The sequence below is a fragment of the Amphiprion ocellaris genome, chromosome 7, assembly GCF_022539595.1.
Source record: "Amphiprion ocellaris isolate individual 3 ecotype Okinawa chromosome 7, ASM2253959v1, whole genome shotgun sequence".
Taxonomy (NCBI): Eukaryota; Metazoa; Chordata; class Actinopteri; family Pomacentridae; genus Amphiprion; species Amphiprion ocellaris.
The window spans coordinates 27,405,179-27,429,554 of NC_072772.1; the positions used below are offsets into that span (position 1 = coordinate 27,405,179).

General features: G+C 40.0%; 1 protein-coding gene across 2 annotated transcripts in view; it reads left to right on the forward strand.

Moving 5' to 3' along the window:
* Positions 1 to 20,269, forward strand: part of nectin3a (nectin cell adhesion molecule 3a) — a 33,396-nt gene extending 13,127 nt beyond the window's left edge. The window contains exons 2-6 of one of the 2 annotated variants that reach the window (XM_023269781.3): positions 3,281 to 3,631; positions 8,754 to 9,053; positions 11,952 to 12,069; positions 13,608 to 13,759; positions 15,886 to 20,269. In XM_023269781.3, the coding sequence (XP_023125549.2) occupies positions 3,281 to 3,631; positions 8,754 to 9,053; positions 11,952 to 12,069; positions 13,608 to 13,759; positions 15,886 to 16,541 (1,577 nt within the window). In that variant the 3' untranslated portion in view covers positions 16,542 to 20,269. The remainder of the gene's footprint in view (positions 1 to 3,280; positions 3,632 to 8,753; positions 9,054 to 11,951; positions 12,070 to 13,607; positions 13,760 to 15,885) is intronic. The other variant, XM_023269790.3, reaches the window with a different exon arrangement.
* The last annotated feature ends 4,107 nt before the right edge of the window (positions 20,270 to 24,376 follow it).

Sequence of the window (24,376 nt, forward strand, 5' to 3'; positions counted from 1 at the left end):
TAGTTTGTGAGCCCTGGCTGTGTTCTTCATGGTTGCAGCTAGCAGTGCCAAGTTTCCCCACTCCTCCTGGCTGTAGGTATCCCATGCAGAGGCCATCTGTCTCCCCTCCTCTAATGGTAAGGGTGGAGTCCTCTTAAAACACTTCCCTCTCATTCTCTCCCTCCTTTCCTTAGCATTTCCAAATGCTTACTGTAAAACAAACAGAACATACCATGGATGGAGTCTAGTTTCTGTGTGTGCTTTGACAGGCCTGAAAGCTGACACACTGAGACAGATAAACTACGTACGGTAGCAGTTGGAGTGCCGTGTCAGGTACCTGCAGTATGTAGAGCATGTTAGGGAGAGTTCTGGGCTGACACATGTCTAAATGCATCAGTACAATGTCACACATGCCAAGCATGTTAGTTTACTCCTCAGACAACCTGTGCTGCAGGAGTATTTTTATCAGTATGCCATCTACATTCTTGTTAGTTACAGATGCATTGTATATATTTATCTCCCTGTCTGGCTTTTATCATTTTGGTGTTGTTTTATTTTTTCAAGCTAAACAGCTGAGTTGCACCAGTAAGGTGACATGAAACAGCTGTCGTGTCAGCTCAGATGACCGTGGAGCGCAGAAACCCACATGGCTCTGACCCTGATTCTCCCCCACAACAGTACACCCAGAGGATTCTGACAGAAGCAATGCAAACACAAGCTAATGCATACACCGTATAGCACTTTATAGCACTGCAAGATTTTTTGGGACCAGGTCACAATTCAGAAGTGGGAAAAAAGTGTAAATAGACATTTAAATTATTATGGGGAAAGGTAATAGTAATCCAAAGTGACTTTCCCAGATGTCTTTTCAAGTGGATGACAAATAAGGCAAACTGAGTTAAATACTTAGGTTAATAGGTTAAAAGCCTGATTACAGTGCAGAACTGTGCTAGATCAGTTTACACACATGCACAAGGCAAGAAACACAAGAAAAAATATTTTGGAAATGTGGATCAACAGAGAACAAAAACAAACAAGAAAACCCCAAATATGATAGCACAGCATGAAACTTCACAACACAATGCCACATACATTTAAGACTTAGCAGCCATTCAAACAAAATGCCTGCCTCTTACACACATGGTCACACACTTATTTCTTATTTTGGAAGAGAGAAACTCTGTGTGTGAGGATGTGTGTGTGCAATCACTGAAATTACAGGGGACGTAATGGAGCACGGGGAGCCTCAGCCTCCTTGGCTATATTCCTCACAAACCAAGATAGCATTGCTGTGGCTTACCACTCACATTGATGCCAAAGACTCAAAATACCAGCCAGTGGACCACTTTTATAAGCTTTACTCCATACACATCTGAGACTACGTACAAAGTGGAAATTTATGGCTCCCAAATATAGCTTACTCCGACTGCAGCCATGTCAAGACAACTGAGAAATACTGTTTGAATATTTTGAATGAAATCAACATTTTACATTTTATCTGTTAAACAAACATTTGCACAAGGTTTAATGTGGATATAATCTACAATTCGGTCTCGAGCAGTGTTGTAAATCTTTGCCCAGCCTCTTAAAAATAAGCATACGTGTTTCTATCAATGACTCATTTGTGTGATTATTCTTGCAAAAACAGACCAGGAAGGATTTTTTTCCCATTCAGAGCAGTAGCTATAACCTGTAATTTAGGATTTATTTCAGGTTAGTTTTCCAAGATGCTGCATTCATTCCCACTGAGCTGGATGTTTTTGTTTGTTTTGCTACAACCCAGTATCATCTCTGTCAGTTGTGATGTGGAGATACCTATGGGCGGAAATCTTTGGCAGTGACATGATCTGATGCTGATAGTTGGTGCCAAGGTTCGATTCAGAATGAATTCTAGATGCAAAACAATTCTTTCTTGTTTCAATAAACAGAAAGAAGGGTGCTGTACTTTGGCTCTAAACCCAGTGCACCATGTGCAAAACCACTGTGTCCAGTCGTTTCACCCCTGAGCTGAAAATGAAGCAGAACTGACCATGTCATTTTCTGACAGAAAAGAAAAAAAATGCTGTCAGCTGTGCAGCTTTTTATCTAAGTTAGCTTAACGTTAATTAAGAGTAGAGTAAGTTGATTCCTACCTTTTTTACAGTTGATTTTAGCATAATGTCCTTAAGTAACAAAAATCAATTTTGACATTTGGCATTTCTGAAGTGATTTAGAATTGTAGCAGATAAGAGTTGTGATTTTTAATTCAGTTATGTATTTCCTTCGGCCACTCATCTAGATCACTGTCCTAACATACAATAACACTACTTTCATTGTTGATTTCTTCAAAGCGTGATTTTTATATTCATATTTTTCTCTGTGACCACCACATTTGTCGTCACATACTAATCTTGCTTTCGGCTACAGCATTCAAATGGCCATTATTGTTCAAAGCCAAGTTTACATGTTGAATTTGTTTAAAATGAGACATTAAAAAAACTGTGGTGGGCCACAAGTCAAATTAAGGGCCTCATAAAAAGCAGGAATAAAACCATCAAGTTGCTTGTTTTGTTTCATCTCTTTCCAGAGTTTTTTTTTCATGCTTGCTTAGAAGGTGCTCTGATAATTAGCAAGAAGGACAGTCTGAGTGTCCTGCGGTGAAAGTATGTTGCTTATTAAGAGGGAAACAGAGCACTCACAGTAACCCAGATGAAGTCTGGTCTGTTTGCAACCTCACAGAAACAAATGTATGAAACAAATGGATGTTGCTGTGACCACAAGAAGACAAGTAAACTGATGATACTGGTTGTGCGGCCTATAAACATCAGACGATATTGGTGGGAACATCACATGTACAAGAAGTTGTGGTTAATTTCTATGTATAAGTGCCAGTGAATTGTGTCCTAGTGCAGATAGATGCAAGGTACCCTACCAGTATATGTTTGTCCCATTTTCTAGTGTTAACAATGATCACTCCTCCAAAGAAGCAGAAATTTTCTCCCTATTCATCCTCGACGGGCACATCTCAGATACTGTACTTTGAATTTTAATCTTGTCTGATAATAGCACATCTTCGTCTGTGTTGTTATAGCTGTCACAGTGGATGAGGCGAAACGGGCTGTTTGACAAATTGAATCTAGATTTGAAATCCCACACAGTTTTCTTCCACCGCTAGACAGCAGAGAACAAAAATTGTAATCTCTTAATCCAATGAAGTCATGAACATTGTCATGAGAAATTCAGTCTTCCAATTTAATTATAACTGCAACAATGATGTGTTGCTATTGTTTATCTGGATCTCATCTCTGTCCTTTTCTCTCAGCAGGTGTGAGCAGTAACCAGGTGGTTGTTCCTGACAAAGTGAATGCAGTGCTGGGGAAGAACATCACACTGAGCTGCAGAATAGAAGTGGGCTCCAACCTCAGTCTCACACAGAGCTCCTGGGAACGGCATCTGCCTTCAGGCACCATTACCCTGGCAGTGTTCAATCCCGAGTTTGGAACCTCATATTCTCAAGAATATGGCAAGCGCATCTCATTTGTCTCCCCTTCAGTACGAGATGCCACCATTACCCTTGAAGGAGTTGGCTTTGCGGATATTGGCTCCTACACCTGCAAAGTGGCAACATTTCCTCTGGGCAATACACAAGCGTCAACCTTCGTTAATATATTAGGTAAAGTAAAGCTCTCTCACTTGCATCCTCACTGAGTGGTTCTTCTTATTGTCTTCAAATCTCACTTTTCTAAGAAGGACATTGTTGGTTGTGATTAAGCAAAGCTTAGGTGACCACTAAGTGTTTGCCCTGGAGGAATAAACTGCCCCCTGAAACCATCTTACTTTTAAAACACTACCTGGACAAGTGCCGTGTACATTTAAATCACTGCAGCTGTTTACAGACTGCTGGTGGGTTCCCACTTATCTCTCAGTGTTACTTTGAAAAAATGTAATGACAGATTTAAGTTCTTGGGATGGTCCTAACAGGTAAATTTCCCTGTCAGTGTCAGTGTGAAGTCAATTGTATTTAAGAGCCATTTGAAACCATTATTTCCTTCTTAAGTAACCAAATTTTATTTTATTACATTTAAATATTGCTGAAATGTGTGGAACTTTGCACCATGCATGAACATTGCTCATTATCTTACAAAACATGCCAACTAAAACATTCACAAGCATGTGCTGAATGTAATTATGCATTGCTCCAGTTGAGTTGTTACATGCCAGTTTATTTTGACACAACCTACACACAATCTTGTTTTTATTTTCTAGATCAAAATACTACCAAAGTACAGTTTTACGTGATGTCACATGTCCCATTTTCCACCTTGTTGGTTTAGCATTATAATGAAGGAAAAGAAGCAGCCTGCTGGACTGGCACTGATTTTAACTGACTTGTATTTCTAGTGTCAGCTGGTAGGGGTAGGTTTAATCATTAAGTCACTAGTTTATTTATTGTACTGTATCACTACTCCTTAGAAATGTTTGTTGTAATGTTTCGCTAAGTGACTGTAAGATCTTCTGTACGGTCATTTTGGCACTACATGGCAGACAGTGGCCTAGCATAGCCAAACCCATCTCCACAGTGCTGTCAGTACCAGAGACTGGTAAGGCTGCCAAACAAAATAGAAATAAACACTCTGGCTGGTTTACATTTTGGTGCAACATGCTTGGAAAATAAACTTTTTCTGTAATTGGTGGGAAAACATGCAATACTGACCTTGTCAGACAGCAGTTGTAAATCTTTACAACCATTTACTGTAAGAACCAAGCAGGCCTGCTTTATTCCACGTTTCAAGTTTTCATTTATACTTGCCATTTTCAGCATGTAGGTTGCTAGTTGTAGGCTGTTGCTATTTCAAAGAGGAAAAGGCAAAGGGGACACCATGTAACACAATGGCAGACTCATACCCACAGTCTACATGTGGTGAGTCAGACTTGGCGCACAGGGACTCTCCTCACGTAGAAAGCATGTAAACAGAATGCAGGAATTTCAAACTGTCCCAACCTGATGCAACTTAGTTACATATAACAACAAGGTAATTGCAGGGTGTAAGACAGAGTGACTCTCATGACATTCACATTTTTTTTTACCAAGCTGGATGCATGAGATGTAGGACTGGCCTTCAAAACTGCTATCTACAGCTCTTTCCCTCGAGGCAGTAAGGATTGTTGTTAGTTCTGCCCTCTTTCCCCTTTGTTACTAATTATGAAATCATATCCCTACTGTACTGTACTGTACTTACATACTGTAGACCGAATGTCTGTACCTTCAGCATTCACCATAATTTTCTTTTTTATTGTTTTCACAATTTTGCTGTCCTCGATAACCCCAAACCCAAACCACACGATACCAAGATTTGTTTAGTTACTGCTAGTTACATGACGGTGAAATAACAAAATGAAGATATTTTGGGGATTTTCATTACCATTTTCTTCTGCATTCATAAATTGTCTGTGCTCTCATGTGTACATACAAATTCCTCACTGTATGGACACAATAGCCCCTCTTCTCTTCCGAGCACAAACATTGAACTTTCTCCGTGGTCAGCGTATGTTTCAATCCCTAAATGGGTGCCAGTGCTGATAGTCGGAGATTGCGCTGTAGACAGCAGCTTCTTGTCTCCCTCCAGAGACTGAAGGAGACTCCGATGTCTAATGAGTGGTACATTAAGTGCTGTTGCAACAGCCACAGAGTCTAGAACCTCACAGAGTTCAATTACACCTTGCAGCCTTTCTCAGCAGCTTCTCAGGCGTGTTTCTTGGCTCATACACTTTGCATGCACACCCTGAACACATGCGTAGGCCCGCTTTGCAATTCACATGTAATTTGGGTGCGATTATGGTGGAAATGTGTGTTCTTCACAATTTGATACATGTCATATGGGAATTAGGTTGTGCCACAGGGTATTTCACAAAACTTAAAGTCAGCAAGTTCTCAAGGCAACGATGAAGAGTGACCTCTTCATTCCAGCCTAAGTTTTGAGTTGGCTTTTTCAATCATAAGGAAGCATAGAGTCTCACTGTGACTTAACTGCTGCATCCCTACACAGCATGCCACTATATTGACAATGTATTCATTTTAAACCAGAGTTGATTAACATATCTTATCTAGAATATTCTTTGTACAGTGTATTGTATTTGTTTCAGTTTCAACTTCTGTTTTTTCACTCAGCTCAAGGTTCCTTGTTTTGATTCATGTTTATACTTTGAGGTTTATGAGAAAGCACACGTCTGCCCTTCATTCCTTTCAAATGAACTCAAGTAAAGCAATGAAACAGTCAAACGCATGAATAATACACCAAAGTCACGACACACATCATAATGATTAACAGGTGCAGTCAGTGGACATTGATTTAATTTCAAAGTCACACTCTTGATACAAAGAGTGTAGCAACAGTCTTGAATGTAATCATTATCATGAGAAACAAACACACAATATTTGTACTGGCTTTCTCGCTCTCTTTTTCATCTTTGTGTACAACTACTCACAGGAAAGGCCAAAGCATTTAAGGAACACTTGAGCAGGAACTGTGCTACATTATGTGAGCCAAAAGTCCTCGCCGTTAAGCAATAGGAAGGAACCAGGGGAGGGAAACATGACACATTAAGTGAATGAATCACAATGATCTTATGTTTTCAACTTCTGACAGGTCAATGAAAAATTTACTGAACTACAGTGGACTTTCCTGAAAACAAAACATGCAAAAGCATTACGTTTTTAAGGTAGATGATGCCGATAAGCAAATTCTTACTGAAGACTTTCTAGTTGTGTAAGCTCCAAGCATTTAAGCTTTATTCTCCTACCATGAACAGCAATCATTTTTGTTGTAAAGTAGGTTGTTCATTTGTCTTGCCAGTAATACAATCCTTCTTGGTTGAGTGATAGAAAAGAGAAATCAGCCCCAAAGCTGAGTCATAGTCTCTTAGTATATCATCAGAAATGTTCCATTTCTCCTTTTCATCTATTAAAATAACATTGTACTTTCCCAGTTTCTGTGCTGTATGTCAGAAAGCTATAATTTGCTTACATTTTGCTCTTTATCTTATATGGTCTCTTGTTCTGTTGACTATCAATTATTGAGGTCAACTTTAGGAAACAGCTTACTGGCAGACAATTTGATATCATCTACTTGTTATGCATGACTTCATTTGCATTCTGAACTGGCTATTTTACTTCATTTTATTCTTGACAATGTTTTAATCTTTGACTAAGTTAGCTTTTTGAAAGATCATGGCTATTGACGTCAGAACTGTAGATCATCATACCGAACTGACTGCTTTAAATAGTAAAAATGCCTATTTGTCATTTTTAATGCTAAATCTTTCTGTTAAAATGTCCAGACATGATGCATGGCCATTGAATATCCAGTTAAATTTCCTGTTTATAGAGGTTCCCACTTTGACATCAGTGTTCAGTGTGCATGTGTGGCTCAGTGTGTATATGGACAAGAAAGGGCCAATGCAGCCCATTTGCTGAAGGGAAATCGTTACCCTTTCCCCCAGCGCAGTTCCACTCATCCAAAGCGATCCCCTCCCTTTTTGACAGCAACTCCAAATTAACACGTCGGCCTGATTTAGTTATTCTGATGCTTCAGCCAGCTCGCCTCCTAACATAGAGCAGCTACTGTTTATAGTCAGAGGCCTGTGAGGAGGGGCAGAGAGAAGTGAGCGAAGAATGCGAGGTGGAGGACTAAGAACGGCGTCCCTGGCCCTGCACAGGGTACCGGAGATGCCAGGTTATTTTTGGAAAAAGGGGGGTGCCAGTAGTCATTTGAATTTGTTGTTGGACCTCCAGCTTGGACGGCGTGGGGGAAGGTGGCAGATGTCTTAAAGATGATGGCCTTGTCTTGTAGATTATGTGTGTGCGTGCCCCCACGTGCCACCTTTAAAACTGTCACTATTGCTGTAAGTGGAACAGCTGTTCTTTTAAAAGACACAGAGATGGAGGGGTTGGTGCACTGCAGCACAAAGAAGCAAAAATGAACAGAAGAGCATTGTATTGCTGGTACCTGAAAGTGTAGCCTTGTATAACCAGTGCAGCCAGCTTCTCTACCTCTCCATTGTGTCCTCTCTTTTGTATTTGAACTGTCCTGGTTCCTTCTTTGTCTTGCTGAACTTTCCCAAGTGTCACTGCTGACAGTTTGTGATGTTTTTCAGGCCAGAGCAGCCTAAGATAAACTGCTTTCTGCTTTGCGTAACAGGTAAAGGGTTGCATTATACTGGTCACGTCCCCCTTGCATGGATCTGTTTTGCCTCTCTGTTGAGAAAATCCTTGTTACGTCTAAACCTCCAGTCATTCTCAGGAAGCTGGTGTAACATTACCCCAGCTCTACAGCGCTGAGAAGTGTAATGTAACGTAGCTCCTCATCCTCCTGTACAACAAAGTCAAATACAAACACACCACAGTGCTGGAAGTCTCACATTTGGCAATATTGAATGTTTTCCCCAAAGTCATGTGCAGGCTCCAGGTACTGATATACTTTTGCAGAACTATACAGCAGAACCAGTAGATACTACTGCTGTAGCTTATATCACACACACTGTGTTGACACACAACAATAAATATCAATAGTCGCCACTGAAGTGCCTTCATATAACTGACTAGCATGGCTCATCAATTTTTAATGCATATGGGTGAAATGGAAGAATTCAATCTGTGATCTGTTGGCAGTTAAGTATACTGAGACCACTGGACATTATTAATTCATATACATACATAAAAAAGATCAATATTCATTTTGTAGTCATTCCTCCATTCTGTCTTTTCCTCCTCCTTCTCTAAATCTTTTTTTAAACAGTGGAGCCGAAGGTGTATGTGTCTGCTGGCCCCGCGGCTCTGCTGGACGGTGGGAACGAGTCGTTGGTGGCCACCTGCATCGCAGAGCGTGGACGTCCCGCCGCTGAGGTTTTCTGGGAGACGGAGTTGTACGGGCGAACCGAAAAACAAAGTCAGGATGAGCCCAACGGTACCACCACCGTACATGTACGCTACATGTGGCCACCGCAGAGCTATGCCCAGGGGAAGACGCTCACCTGCGTTGTGCGCCATCCGGCCCTGCAGACAGAGTTTCGCATCCCCTACACACTAAATGTTCAGTGTAAGTGCTAAATTATAAGACCTCCTTAACTTTCTTTTTTTCTGAAAAAACAAAGAATATTCAGTATTTTTGTAAATGTCAACAAAGCTTATAAAAAATACAAACAAGCTGGATGTAACATGCTCCTGTGTGCTACCATTAAGTCATAACACTGTTAATGCTTTCTTTCAAACTTGTGCTATAGCACATTAATACAATGCAGCACATAGAAAATAAGTACAACATTCGGTGTCCAAACTGTCTAGCAGTTTGTTTATGTCTTTCCCAAAGTAATACAATGAAATGATAAATTATTATGGTAAATAGACAGTATTTCTATAGTGGTTTTCTACTTTAATGGACAAAGAGGTAAACACTTAACCCTGGCATGAAACTCCAAAGCTGTAATTAACTGCCCCCCAATAAATATGAATAAATATGAATAAAATGTATTATTGGACTCAGAACCTGAAAAGGAAAGGTTTGTGTGTGTTTTCAGAGTGCATTACAATTAAAAGACAAAACAAAATAATTTTCTTGCACTGGGTAACACATTCCTTTAATACAAGGATTTAGGGCTGGGCGATATGGCCTAAAAAAAAATCTCAGATTTTTTCACAAAAAATCCCGATTCACGATTTATCCGATTTTTTTTTTCTACCCCCTACCTAATATCTGCACTGCAGAGTCCAGTCTACTTTATGCAAATGAGCTGCAGCCCTCTCAGGGTAAACACACCGGATTGCAGCTGGAAATGCACCACATGTGGCATGCTGGTCCGGTTGCGGTGCGTTTCCAGCTGTGATCCGGTGTGTTTGCATAAAGTACACTGAGTTCTACTTTATGCTAATTGCATGCGGCGTGCGGAGATTCCACGCATCGTTAAACTGTCCTCAAACTTCTAAACTAGGCGTCGGTGACATAAAACGAGGACAGATTCAGCTGCTGCACAGATTATTTCTCGCCTCAAATGCTTTCAGAAATACTTTCGCGGACGTGTTTTTTTTTTTTTTTTTTTTTTTTTTTTTTTAATAAAAGGGAAAATTTGTGGCCGAGTCGCTGTGTTTATCTGACTTGTCTGCCGGACTGTCCAGCTGAAAGCTCGGTCACGTGACCACGTAGCGGCCTGCTGTTGTTCAGCGCTGTCATGTGACCATGTTGTGGTCTGGTAGTGACCGCCCGCCGTCCGTGCGATTTCCAGATGCGGTGCGTTGCCGTGCGGGAAAATCGCATCTAGTGGACACGCGCCTTTAGATCTGCGCCGCTCGCCGCCATGTTGTTTGTGTATCAAGCGCGGGTGGGAGGGGGGCACACTCTGAACTACGGGAGCCCAGCAGGCTGGTAGGCATCAACATCCGCTGGGTGGCGGATGTTGATGAGAAAATCGATTTCATAAAAACAAATCGACATTAAGTACAAACTCGAATTAATCTATAAAATCGATTTATCGCCCAGCCCTACAAGGATTATAATTAATTTATTTTGAGTCAGTCCCATATACATGTCCTGGTACTGTAAATACTCGCCAGGTTGGGAAAGCCATACCCTTGTGTTCAAATAATTCTTCAGAATTCTTGTGGCTTTTTGTCAGTAAAATGTCAAAAAAATATCTTAAAAATGTGTACAAAGTCAAAAATCCAATGATAGTTCTGTTGTATAATCTTGCACCGCTGCAATAAATTACTTTTATTTGGAATTCTTTGAATTCGATAAAGAGGTGTTAGAAAACTGTGTTTAGGTATACAATCTAGAAATGTTGTAAATGAGAATCTATTACATTTTAATCTGCACTGTAGCTAGTGAAGAACGGAGCAAAACAAATATGTTCCTGAAATAAGTTGATGAATCAGGAGCATACCATATAGCAAAGTAATAATAGCAGTTATTACTGTAAAGCTTTGCAGCCTTAAAAGGTCCAGTATATCTTATCGATATTAACCCATGCTGCTGGTTTGATTTATGAATTCCCTGCTCACTGCCTTTTCCTACCTCGTCCATAAAGGGGCAATTTAAGAGTCATCTTAATGTTATAATCATTGATGCATACTTCCTCTGTGAGCAGTATGTTATTCTGTGTTTGGATTGTGTGAGTGCAGGCTAATGAAGGTATTTTATGAAATATTGATCAGGCCTCAGTAGCAACACTACTAGCAAGAGGCTGCTGGGGGCAGTGGGGGGAGACACAGAAAAACCAAGGTTAATATACAGGAAGAAAGAGGCTTTCCAGCTCAATAAATCATATCAAATGCAGAGGCAAGGGATTTTAAGTGCAAAAGAAGCACAATTTCAACGTTGAACTGTGTGAAAAGGGTCAGTGGACACGATGAGCCGAGGCATCTTCCTGTGTGCAGTAATGAGTTCCTCATTTGTCCTCCAGAGAAATCAAAATAAAAAATTGGATATCTAAGTCAGTGTTTGCCATGTTTTATTACAGTGGCATGTGTTGGGCTTCATTTAGGCAGCCTCCAGCCTTCCTTCATTTTTTTTCTTTGTCATGGTGAGGCAGTAGTGTTTATTATTAGCTGCAGTTCATCTACTGTCTGAGTGAGTCTGTCATTTTCTAACTTACCACCAACTCATGGTCATTTGTTTGCTCACTTGGCTCTCTTTCACCAACATATCCTGCTCCCTGTTACAGTCCTGCACAGCCTTTGTTTTGTCATCACTCGCCACTGTGCTTATAATACATGCTTTGTTTCTTCTGGAAAAGCTCATTTGTCATCAGGCTGCTAGGATCACAATGACTGATTATGAAGTCCTGGTCTTTTACCCTTTGGAAAAAATAAAATAGAATAAAAGTTGGTCAGCAGGACCAACACAGCTGTTGTAGGAGGAAAAAAACAAAAGACCTCAATAAAAATACATGCAAGTAATACAAATTTTTGAAATCATAAACTTTTGTTGTATTTTGTTTTACAGTTGCACCAACGGTTTCAATAGCAGGAATTGCCAAAAATTGGTATGTGGGTCAAGCAAACGTGAAATTCACCTGTGGAGCCACAGCCAACCCACCTGCCCGTCACTTCACATGGATCAGGTCAGTATCTTTAACGTATGCCTCCTGTAATGCCAGTCTGCAGTCTCTGACATAAGTGGATGAATGGTCATCCTGTCAGAGTTTGTAGATTTCCTTCCATTGTCTCTTGTATTGCTGGTAAACAGTGTTTTATAAAAAGCGTTGACCACTCACACTCCCTGTACATTAATGCTGAAGTGAGACTTCCCACTAACCTCTGACTGAACGCGAAACCAAACCTCACTTAATGGACTTTTACAGTAATTTCTAAGTCTCTGTGTGGAAGTGTGGAAGAGAAAACTGCTAGCTTCTCAGTGAGATCTTGAGAGCCATTTTTTCCAAGATCTCAATAAGCAGTTATGATGGTTTTATGTGTTTGGCCACATTTTTGTTAATTGTTGTTTTAACAGTAAGAACTAAAGGCTTATGGTTCCTGATATATTGGTAAAATCCAAACCTGGAACTTACTGTTTCTCTTAAGATTTCAGATCATGAAACAGCTCTTGCACTTGAGCTACATCCATGTAAACTCAACCCTTTAAACTTACTGGGATGTTACTTGAGAGGTTGCATTCTTCAGGGGGACCCAGGTACTGCTTAACCGTGGCAGGGCTGGAGTGAGGTGCTCTCAGGCGGTCCTTGTCAACTCATAAACTTGGCAGAAATGTTTGATATTTGTTCTCAAATGGTTGCACGGTTAAATTACGTAATATGATCTGCACCATTGAAAAACCATTGTACAATGTAAACAATGAAAGCCAGCTGTTCTTTTTAGCCTTAATAATTCTTCATATTTTCAAGTAGAATCTCACACAGTTCACTGGAGCACAGTGAAACTTAACTGAATTTACTGCCAGTATTTCACACTGCAGCAACAAATCGTGACAAAATTTTGAGAATTGCTTAAATATGTGATGTTGAGTCTTTGTTTGTATGCTGGTTATTTTTGTTGATCACTTAGTTAGCCACTGACGGGTAAGCAAGTGGTTGGTTTAAAAAACTTAAATTAACCAGTGAAGCAAGCTTCTTTCTATAAATTACCTCCAGCGTAACTGCAGAGCCTGGACACTGGAGCTGTCGAATGCACTGCTGCACCCTTCGGGAAGACTCCCTGCTATAAATAAAAGATTCCAAACAGTTCATGCATCAGAGCAACAGTGGCCCATTGGCAGCTCTTTGTCATCATCGTACTTTGAAAACAAGAAATATGGTCTAATTTGGGCCGACAGCACCAGTAAAGTCTGGACAGCCAAGCTCTTTATTTCTTTTTTGTTTGTGCCCAGATGCTGAAATCTTGTGCTCATGCAGCAAACTTTTCCTCTTGACTGATGGGAGAGCAGTCAGCTCAAATTATCACACAGCCATGTGATCATATAATAGTTGGAACAGGCAAACTGAACCAACAGAGCTGTGATGTCTTTGCAGGCCATGGATGGATTTTTCAGTTTTACATTGAAAATAATGTCCCTTAAACATACAGTGTAGTTTAAGAATATTTCTGCAGGTTTGTCTGTGGTGTACTACACACTGAATATGTGTTGTGTTTAATTTTTGTCCAGGTTGGATGGATTGATGCCAGAGGGTGTTGAGGTCTCAAACAATACCCTTGCTTTCACTCGTCCATTGGAGCGCAATGACTCTGCAATCTATCGCTGTGAAGTGATGAATGACATCGGTCTGCGCAGCCAGGATGTGAACATCTGGGTACAAGGTACTTTTAACTTTTCCATGCAGTACCATGAAGTATTATTGGTTGTATTTCCAACAAACTGCTTACTTAGATATCATAGCATGAGCATGTGACATGAAAAGAAATGACAAGTGTGTGTTTCCATCCAGTCTCTCTCAGTGGAATCAGCCGACAGATCACTTCTAGCAGAGCTAAGCCTCCATATAAATATAAATGTTCCTGGACAGATCTACTTTCACACATTCCTGGCAACAGAGGAGCATGGAGTGCAGATGAAGAGTATCAGTACCAAACATTTCCAGTGTTGTGGTTTTGGCAGCATTAGATGTCTCAGATAAGGAAGAGGGTATTTACCCCTGCTGGTTCAGCAAAGCCTGCACCCATGTAGCCTTTCTCTGTGTTTTGTTTGAGGTCAGGTTTCACAGCGGGGTATAATGAATTGTGTTCACAGATTTGCAATACACAGAAGTCTGTGTTAGTACCCAGTAAATAAGTTTTTAACAATATATTGCGCTCTTGTATGCAAAATGTGGTCAAATTGTTCAGCTGCATTCACCCAGTCATAATTTAAAGCTATAGACCAGCCAGAGAGGAGACTTCTATGAATCACCAGACAGGGTTTTCCTGTATTTGGACTTGTTAAATGTTATTTATTGATTCATTGATGTAAATCCTCGTCATAAAACATGCAACATGCTAAACAGCTCCCGTCTGATTCCCCTGTCTGCCCCTGGTTTGCTGCTTGAGTTCATTATTGTAAAGTCAGGGCGTGGATCCTGAGAACTCTGCATCTCTTTTTATTTTCATTTCTCCTCTGCTTCTTTTTATCCTTTTCCAAACAAAGCAACTGCTGCTTTTGGACATGTATTCTTCTTCACACACACAGTCGTCTTGGTTTCTCACTGTCGAAAGGAAAGAGCTGGAGAAGTTCCAGAAAAGCCCGTCAGGCTCCATCTGTGTACAGGCCTGGTTTGGAGTCGTGCTCCAAACGAAAGCACAGCTGACATCCTGTCCGGGACCGACTTGCACTGAGCAATTATTTTGCTTCTCTTGTCAAATATTAAGACTTGGGCATGCAGCCTCTTGCCTCCCTCCCCTGTGGAGAAAGCCGCGTTGAACTCAGTCATATTCCCTCCCCCCTCCATGGCTGTTTGGTGTAGCTGTTTCACATTCCCAGTTGTCTCTGCAGCCTTGTGGTTTTTGGCTTCTCGCCTCTCAGATGATCGGCTACATGGTTGCAGATGCTCATAGCGTACGTGAGGTTAAAATGTCCCGCTGCAGGGTAGGATTGATGGTGACTGACGAAGGAGGTGATTGCCAGTATATCAGTTCACCGACCTTGATCTGTCTCCTTTATCCTCTGTCATGCTTTTGCTTTACTCCTGATCCTTCAGGCTCACACACTGTGTATAATTGCAGGGAATTAGATTCTTACTCAGTTACCAAATTGTGGAACTCATTATAGCTCTACGGGGATTTGGGTTTGGATAACTAGTACCTAAAAACCTCCCGGTGATGCAGACCTTTATATTAGTTGAAGTCATGTTGCTTTGTAGTCGGGTCTTTGATGTGCCTCATGGACTGGTGGTATCAGGCTGCTCTTAGTCCCACAGGCTGGAGGTCAACATGGAGGCACTTATCCTGACCTTGAGCAACTCTTCTCTGCAGTTCTGGCTGCTATCACAAGCGCTGGCCACCAGAGGACAAATCAGATGCAGGAACCTCACATCGATCACAGTGTTTCATCTTCTCACATGACTTCCCCGCAGCAGGCTGTGGAAGGAAAGGGAGAGAGCTAATCACACTCACTCAGATGCTCATGAGTGCATGTCCTGCGATCGCTCTCTGTCTCTGTCATGCTCGCACACATTGACATTTAGCACTTAACCTCCTTCTGCCCCTCTCATTTCCCCACTTTTTTGCTCTACAGCACAGCTTTCAGCAGATTCTTTCTCTCTCAGGAGAGACATGTCTCTGCTCCGACGCTGCACACTGTTGTTATAAATTAATCTAAAAACCATTCACACTTGCGTTGTCAGTTGTTACAGAACATAAAGTGCAGTCTTTCTCCTCTAAGTTTTATAACTCCTCACTCCATCTGCTGTCTTCCCTTGTTTAAATCTTTTCATCATATGCTGTCTCTGCAGATCCTCCCCCCACCACTGCAGCCCCCAGCACCACCACCTCCCTCCACCACGACACCTCTGGAACCGGCACTGCTGAGGACCAGCAAAGAGCCCTGTTCACCTCCCCGACGCTGGCCTCTTTACCCGACAGCAGCCTGGGAACCATCGTCGGCGGGATAGTGGGCGGAGTTCTTTTCCTGATTCTCTTGCTGATCCTCGGTGGGGCTTGTTACATGCGCCAGCGCAGAACCTTCAGAGGGGACTACTACACCAAACAGTACCTGGGACCCTCCGACATGCAGAAGGAGTCTCAGCTGGATGTGCTGCAGCCTCATGAGCTGCAGGAAGTCTACGGGGACAAGACGAGCAAAGGCAGCCACGAGCTGAAACCCAAACTGGGTGGAGACATCATTTACCCCGACTACACCCCTGAACGCAAGGACAGGGACAACTGGGCCGACAGGGGGGACAACCACAGGGGCCTTAAGGAGGGAAACTACTACCCAGATCACTACAACACCCAAAACATGCACCCCTGTGGGCCTCCTGTGCACAGCACCATAGTGAACAACGGCTCCCCCTACCTCCCGGAGGACTGCTATGACAATGGTACAGACAGCGACTATGTGTCCCACATGGACGGATCTGTGATTTCACGCAGGGAGTGGTATGTCTGAGCAAAGAAGCAACCGACAGAAATGGACAACTGACTGACAGACTGAGAATAATTTAACAAATGACAGCTATGAATATCATTGAAGGTTGTGTCATTTCAGTTAAAGGATAAATAGAAATTCTCAGCGCAGTCTCACAGTGAGCTCGTTGAACAATACTGCTCTGCCTTGATTGTAACCACTTAACCTTACGGACGTGTACGTGGATTGTATTACACTTTTGTAGCATTTCAAGGAGCTACAAATAAGCTGGAGTGTCTCACTGATATTATCTTTGTAGGTTCAAGAGGCTTTGGCATACAGTGATGTTTCAACTGATGTGAATGAGGTTTTGTTTTCTGCTCATTTGTGTTTGCACCTGTCTTTGTCACAGGTCACAGGTCAGTTGCTCAGACCCTTGTTAGTGACGTATTTATATCCCTGACCGACTGAGCTCTGCTCCCATAAAACCTCACAACTTCTGTGGCATTTTGAAAATGCTCTCTTGATTGCTTTACGGCATTTTCATACAAGTGAGATGTTTATCATGGCTGCAACCAGTATTTAAAGCGAATTATACTGCATGCTTTTTTAAGACAAAGTATCCTTAAGTGAAAGGGAAAGTCGCACAGTTAAAAGGGAGAATCACATTGGCGTTTTACCAAGGGAAAAGCAAGCCGACTGATGGAAGTACATGACATAAAAACACTGCCCTGCTTAAACTTTTCGGTACACTTCTTCTGTGGCTTTTGCAAGCTCGCAGAGTCTCCTGTAAATTAGCCATGAAATAGTAAACCTGCCACCTGAGAGAAGACGCTCCCTGTCGAATTACTTTTATCTTCAGCTTCACTTCAACTTCACTTACACAATATTTTACAGAGTCCTCTGTTCCCAAAGCTGGAACTGCAAGTGTGTGGTTTTGCATTTGCAGCAGTAATTTTGTCATAAACGTGCAAAGCGGAAATGTCAAATCTGTTTACAGTGCAACCGAACAAATTCAGGTTGTTTTGATAAATAATTCAGTGAAAAATTACAGCAACCGTGATCTGATTTAACTGTAAGACACAATAAAATATTTTGCCTTACTAAAGCTAGCAGCTTGTCGTCGGCAGCTTTTTGTCTAAAAATGGCTGCTGCTTATCATTATATTGATGCGCTGATGAAAAAAATTCTGAAAATTACCAGATTTTTTCTGAACTGTTGCAGTCACCGCTAACAGACAGCCAATGTTTTGTGAGACAGATGCATTTAATGTGAAAAACCAACACTGGAAGATGTTTGTTTTGCCTAAATTCATACAGTCCTGACAGTGTAAAGAAGCAAACAATAAGCAGTGGCTGATAAAATCACGCTGGATTACATGCATGTATCATTTTACCTTCAAATCCCTCGATTTTAGGTAGTAAGATCTAAATCCAGCACAGTGACTGTCCTAAAGTCTACCACTACCAATAAAAACTACTATCCTGAGAGATAATTGCTGAATGTAAATACTTCTGCTGACCCTAACTAGAATAAAAAATGTGGTTTAACAATAACTTTCCACCAAATCCACCATTATCAGTATTGAAATGTGTGAATTCAGTCAGAGTAAAGCAATGAAAAAGCACAACTCTGTTATTACAGTTGTCAGTAAACATCAAAAGAAGCTTGCCAGGCCTCGGCCTTCTCCACTTATCCATGATAACAGGCTGCGTTGCTGTCTTTTCCATTTTCCCTTCTCAATATCCCCTGATTTCTGTCTGCAAGACCAACACCAATTGGTCATTATAGGTTTTTTTAACGTGGGATCAAAGTGACGTGTTATAAATACCAGATGTGACTCTAACAGCTGTCATCATCTGACATTATGTGGCTCCATAAACCACCAACAGTTTTGCTGCTCCCGCTCGACGCGCCGCCGTCCTCATTCACAACTGTAAATAAGCAAAAAATAGAGAAAGGAATAATAATAAACCGATCCTTCAGCTTTAGTTTGTGTGTGTTTGTTTGAAGTCTGATTATTCGAATGTGCTTGGAAATGGCGCGAGCAGCTGACGTCACCACTGAGCAAGCTTTAATGTTGGGGTTTGGCTCTGCTGAGGATATACAGCGATCATGGAAACAAGAAACTTAATCCACGAGTGAAAAAATCAGAACCATGTAGGTTAGAGCTGTCTGTGAAATGGCTCCCCAAGGGAGGCGTATTTCTTTCTTTTCCTTACAAACAACAAATCCAGTGACATTAAGTTGAAACAAAGGAGTTGACATCATCAGTGATCTCATTTCTCCCAGTTTCATTTGACCTTGAGCTCTCCCACTTTTCTTTTTTTTTTTTGTTTGTTTCCTCAGGAATGATTCATGGATCAAAGTGGCCTCTGTTAAGCCTCGCTTGAAAGGGAAACTTACCCTTTTTGGAAACTTTTTTACTCAATCAGGACCATATATGTGTGTTACAGTCAGAGCAGGTCAAGTGTATTTTGAGGTCTTCTTAATTATCAGGGGGGTTTTATAGATTTTGGGTGCACATTCTCGCCCTGTTTTATTTTTTTTAACCCTTCTCCACCCATATTTTTTCATGCCAGGCCTTTGGTGGAAGGTTTGGATGTCTGAGAATAAACTTCTTTAATCTCTTTTAGCTCACTCTCACTCTCATCGCCGCACACACGCAGCCCAACGCCACACATCTGCCACTGCTGCCCACATTCAAAGCGCAGTCCTCACCTCAAACCTCCAGCTTTTTAATTAACGTTTTTATTTTTTTTTTCCCTTCTCGTCACACTTGGCAACAAGAAGTGCTCCAGCTCTGTGATATATAGCACATCCGTGTCTGCATGCACGTTTTATTTTGTATTTTTTTAACGCGGCTGATTTATAGCTGTCTGGTTTCTTATATGGGAAAGTCGCTCCCTGCAAACAGCTGCCCTAAAACTGAATTTTTACACCAGTTTGTGTTTCATCTCGAGGGCTGAAGTGATGAATATTTTCATTTTTAAGGTCACTCACCAACTGGTTGCATGTAAATTAAGTTATTCGCTGCCTACTAAGCTCATTATTTCTCATCTCTAATGTTTATATACATGTACATATTAGGATTAGTGTAGGATTAGCTGTTCTCTCAGTTTGATTTATAGGTTGGTGTAGAGTTTGTTCTGGACTCCCCTACTGAATAGCTGGTGCCTTACATGGGCTGAGCAATGCACAGAAACTTTTTTTAAAAAAATGACAATTACGGAAAGCATAAAGGTTATAACTATGATTAAAGAGGAGGACTATGGCTGGTCCTTTAATATGTATTCCATCTTCATATTTAAGATTTGCTGAATAACGGACAAAAGGTTGATTGTCATGCCTTATATGCTTTGAAAGGACGCGTAACAAGTTGGTTACTGAGTAAAATTGTAGTAAACAAAGTTTCACTGGGAATTTAGGCAAGCCAGATTCATAGAAAATATTATTGTCCTGTAAATAAGCTGGCTTTTTTAATTATTATTATTGAGGGAAAAAAATCATATATTTTGTATGAGGTCTGTAATTTTCACAGAGTATTAGTTTATCTTACGAGCGTCCGAGGGGCTCTTGTCTCATGACAACGTAGACGGCGATCCTGTTTTCACTGCATTTTTATATTTGTTCTCGAGAGTTTGTGACCAATTAATTTGTATGTTGTTCTTCGAGTGATTGATGTCTCACAGGAATCAGGAGGTGAATGTGTGGTAGATTGTATTTTGTTCCTTTAGTTTGCAATAAAACACCACCATTATTGCACTCCAGTGTGTTCTGGGATTCTGCTCTTTTTAATTAATTTCATTGAGTTATTTAATGTGTATCAGTTTTGGATGATGCTCAGCTGTTTAAAAGTTGTATAATTCTCTCTTTTTCTGCCTAAATATGACCGAAAATACCGTGAGATTGTCCTAAAAGTATTCAGAGAGAACCCAGTTAACAAAATGAGAAAAAAAAAATCATACTTTATCTTTTATTTACTGAGGAAAATGATCCAATATTGCATTTCTGTGAGAAACAAAAGCATGTGAACCTGCAGGATTGGTACTTAAGTGAAAGATGAAATTAGAGTCAGGTGTTTTCAATCAATCTGAAGACAATCAGAAGTGAGTCGTTTTATTCAAAGATTTGTCAAAACCTGATTTCCACTGGTCATGTTTGTGTGTTTACATCATGACATGAATGAATTAAATTTATGAGGATCTCAGAAAAAAAGTTTTTGATGCTCATAATGATGGAAAAGATTTCAGAACCATCTGTAAAGAGTTTGGACTCAGTCAGATAGACTATTGTTCCTCCTCAGGAGTGGTCGACCCACAAAGACCACTTCAAGAGCAAGAAGGCGTGTAATAATCTGAGAGATCGTGAAGGAGCTCTGAGCAACTTAAGGCCTCTTTCAGCAGATTTGGTAAAGATTGAATGAACAAATGTCTTTTTTTGGACAGGTGAGATAAAAATTGAACTAAAATTGATCTAAGTGAGGAGGTTTATTTGGGTTAAGCATATGAACTATATCCCATCTGTGGAACACAGTGGTGATGGTTTGGACCAGGTCGACTCACCTTCATTAACCAAACAATGATTTTTGTATTATACCAGCAAATTCTGAAGGAAAATGTCTGAGAAGCGTCTCGAGAGAGAGACTGGTGAGACGCCGACCCCCGAGCACCACAAGTATTTCTATGAAAGAATGTTTAAAGAAGAATAAAGTTAATGTTTTGGAACAGAAAAGTCAAAGTCCTGACCTTAATCCAATAGAAATGTTATGGAAGAACCTGAAGCGAGGAGTTCGTGTGAGGAAACGGGCCCGAGCTCAGGCAGTTTTGCAAAGAGGAACAGACGGAAACTCTTCCAAACTCATGTGCAGAAGAGAGAAAACAAAGGTTCTTTTGCCACTCACAGATATGAAATATGGATACTTTCACTCAATAAATGTAATAATTAGATCACATTTGTTAAATTGGGGACTTGTGCAAAAAATCTGACTATCTGAATAGAGAAAATTGTAAAGGGTTTATCAGCTTTTAAGCTCCTAATACAACATCCTTACAGAGAATACAGTAAGCAATATGATATTTAGTTTATTATATTTTGCAGTAGCTGCACACAAATTTCACATTTCAGTTAGGACTGAATGTTAATTCTTCAATTTGGAGACAGAAGTTGTAAATAAGGTGTGATTGTAGCTCTTCTGGAGCTTTCTATGCAATTTAATCATGCACTATACTTTAATAACTGGACTCCATTTGAAGAGAAAGACTGAGTGAGTCAGTCAAAAGCTCCAGAACTGCTCCTAAAGGGACCTTGTGGTGACGTTGTTCTGTGTCTGAAGGCTGCAAGGTTAAGAATCAAGTTTCAGTTTCTATTTTAAAGCAACAATGTGGTGGGAAAAGTTCTTTAAAAGTCCCCAGAAAATATGAAAAGAAGTTTCCATGAAAGTTGAGCAAAATGAGGAAGATCGTGTGATGCAGCTGAAAGCTACAGAATGGAAGTTGGGTGGGACTGTTGGTTACAAATGCTGGAATTATTTCAGTCAGAGCTTTAATTTCAAGTGTACAGCGGAATAAAAGAAAAAGCAACAACAAAAAATCCATCAAGATTTTGAAAAAAGTTCTTATGTCAGGTTAAATTTACTAAATTTCATTACTAAATAGTGTTATACCCAACTGTTGTCATGTAACCAAAGTTTGATTCTCTGACAGCTGAACAAATTCCAGCTGCTGATGAAGACTGTAAAATGTGGCTGAAAGCTCTGGAGTGGTGTCTTTCTGTAAGTTTGGATATTTCTTATTCCTTTTTTTTGGCATTCTGCTTTTAATGAACTGCAGCAGCTCAAACATGGCAGATTGAGGTGTTTAACATGTATCCACCTTTCTTTAATCAACCTTTAATATTGAATCTGAGCATTTCTTATTCATTTTTGCATACATCTAGATTTATTTTGTGGATTGTTCTTCTCATTTGCACATAAGATGTTTTCTATTTTAACTTTTTTCCTGCTTTGCACTGCTTTGATCTCTTGATTAGATTAGATTGTGTTTGACCTCCCTCAGTGGGTTTGATTGAGCTGATTCAAAGCACCTGCCTCAGCTGTCAGGTTTGCTCTGATTCTTCTCATCCTGAAGATGCAGTTTGCTCAGACAATCTTAAATTGTAGAAACAAATGTCTGTGAGCTGAGTTTGAGGCTTTATGTCAGCTTTATATTGACCTTGTTATAGGCAGTTGAAATGTGTAAATGCTATGTACACAGCCACAAACATAAACAATAATTGACATCTTTAAATAAAGGCATAATGTCAACACAAACGGACACAGCAAACATCTAATGACCTTACTGCATCTTTAAATAGGTAAGTAGCAGAATACCTCAAAGTGATCCTTAAACTGGTGTACTTTAGTAAACATATAGTATGTAGGACTTACTTTATATATATATATATATATATACATGTGTGTACATATATTTTTTTTCTAACAAATTTGACTAAAATATGCTACTTCTAATTGTTTTTCAAAATTCTCTGATTTCTTGAAATCCTCCCGTGACTCTTGAAATCCCAGTGGGTCCACAGCTTCACTTTGGGAACCCTTGCATTAGAGGCCACCTGGACGCCCTGGAGTTAAGAATTTTTTCTCAAAGTACGATTACAAAGGTCAAAAGAACTTACAAGCTCAAATCCATCATTGACCAACAGGACATAAATCAACTGTTGTGCTTCTAGATAAGTGAGTCATTCATGCAGAGAGGCTGGTGTTTTTTCTTTTATATAGTTTCAATGACAGTTTTCCATCTGCTCAGCAATAAAGTCTGATTGTTTTTTCTATTTTCTTGGAAATTTCACAACAGATTTTTGCTAGCAGTTTTCTTACACTTATAATCTGATATGTAAAATAACTACGTATTATATCATGAGCCAATAACCTGCGATTTAAATATGACAATTTGCTGGGTTTTTCTTTTTTTGGGGGGATTTTATATCATTGTAACCCTGGCGACCTTACAGAGGATTAAGCAGTGTATAGATAAAGGATGGATGAATATCGTTGTAACTGCATGTCTATTTGGTGTTTTTGACGTTTACAAAGCCAATTATCTTCTAACCCTCTGAACTCCAAGCAGTTTCTGGACATTTTTCACTCCTGTCACAGCTTTACTTCACTGTCAGCTCATTTTTCAATGCACCTCTGTGGACAAACATCATTAACATGACTTGAAGTAAAAAGAACTAAAGAAAAAAAAGGGTCTTTGGTGCAGTATGATACCATTATAATACCCCAAATCATTTAAAAGAAGAAGAAATGAAATTTCTTTGATTATTTATTTTACAAAAACTGACAAAAATTGGAATTAACATGTTCAACATTTTTCCAAGTGTCCATAGGTGTTACTAACACTAGAAAATAAGGATGACTCTACATACTGTCAACATTTTGCTACTTAAATGTTTTATTTTTTTAGATTTTCTTAAATTTTTAAAGAGTCTGGGTATTTCAAAAGGTACATTTTTGGTGGACTTTTAAATAACAAAAATAAAGAATGAAGTGATTGTTTTTTTTTTTTTTTTTTTTTAAAATCAAATATCACAATCTTGAGCTTAAATCTGGTTGCACTTCGTTGTGAAAGAGCACATCTCAGATGAGTAGTTCAAGGACCATCAGACATCTCTCATTCTTTGGTTTTTACAGTTTCTGTCTCTGATAAATGGTGTAATTTTGGTGACTTTTTAACCCTCTCGTTGTCCTCATTTATGGGCACCAAAAAATATTGTTTCCTTGTCTGAAAAAAAATCCGAAAATTCAGCAAAAAAATTCCCCAAATTTCAGAAAATTTGCAAAACTTTCAGGAAGAAAATTCCAATAATTCCTTAAAAGT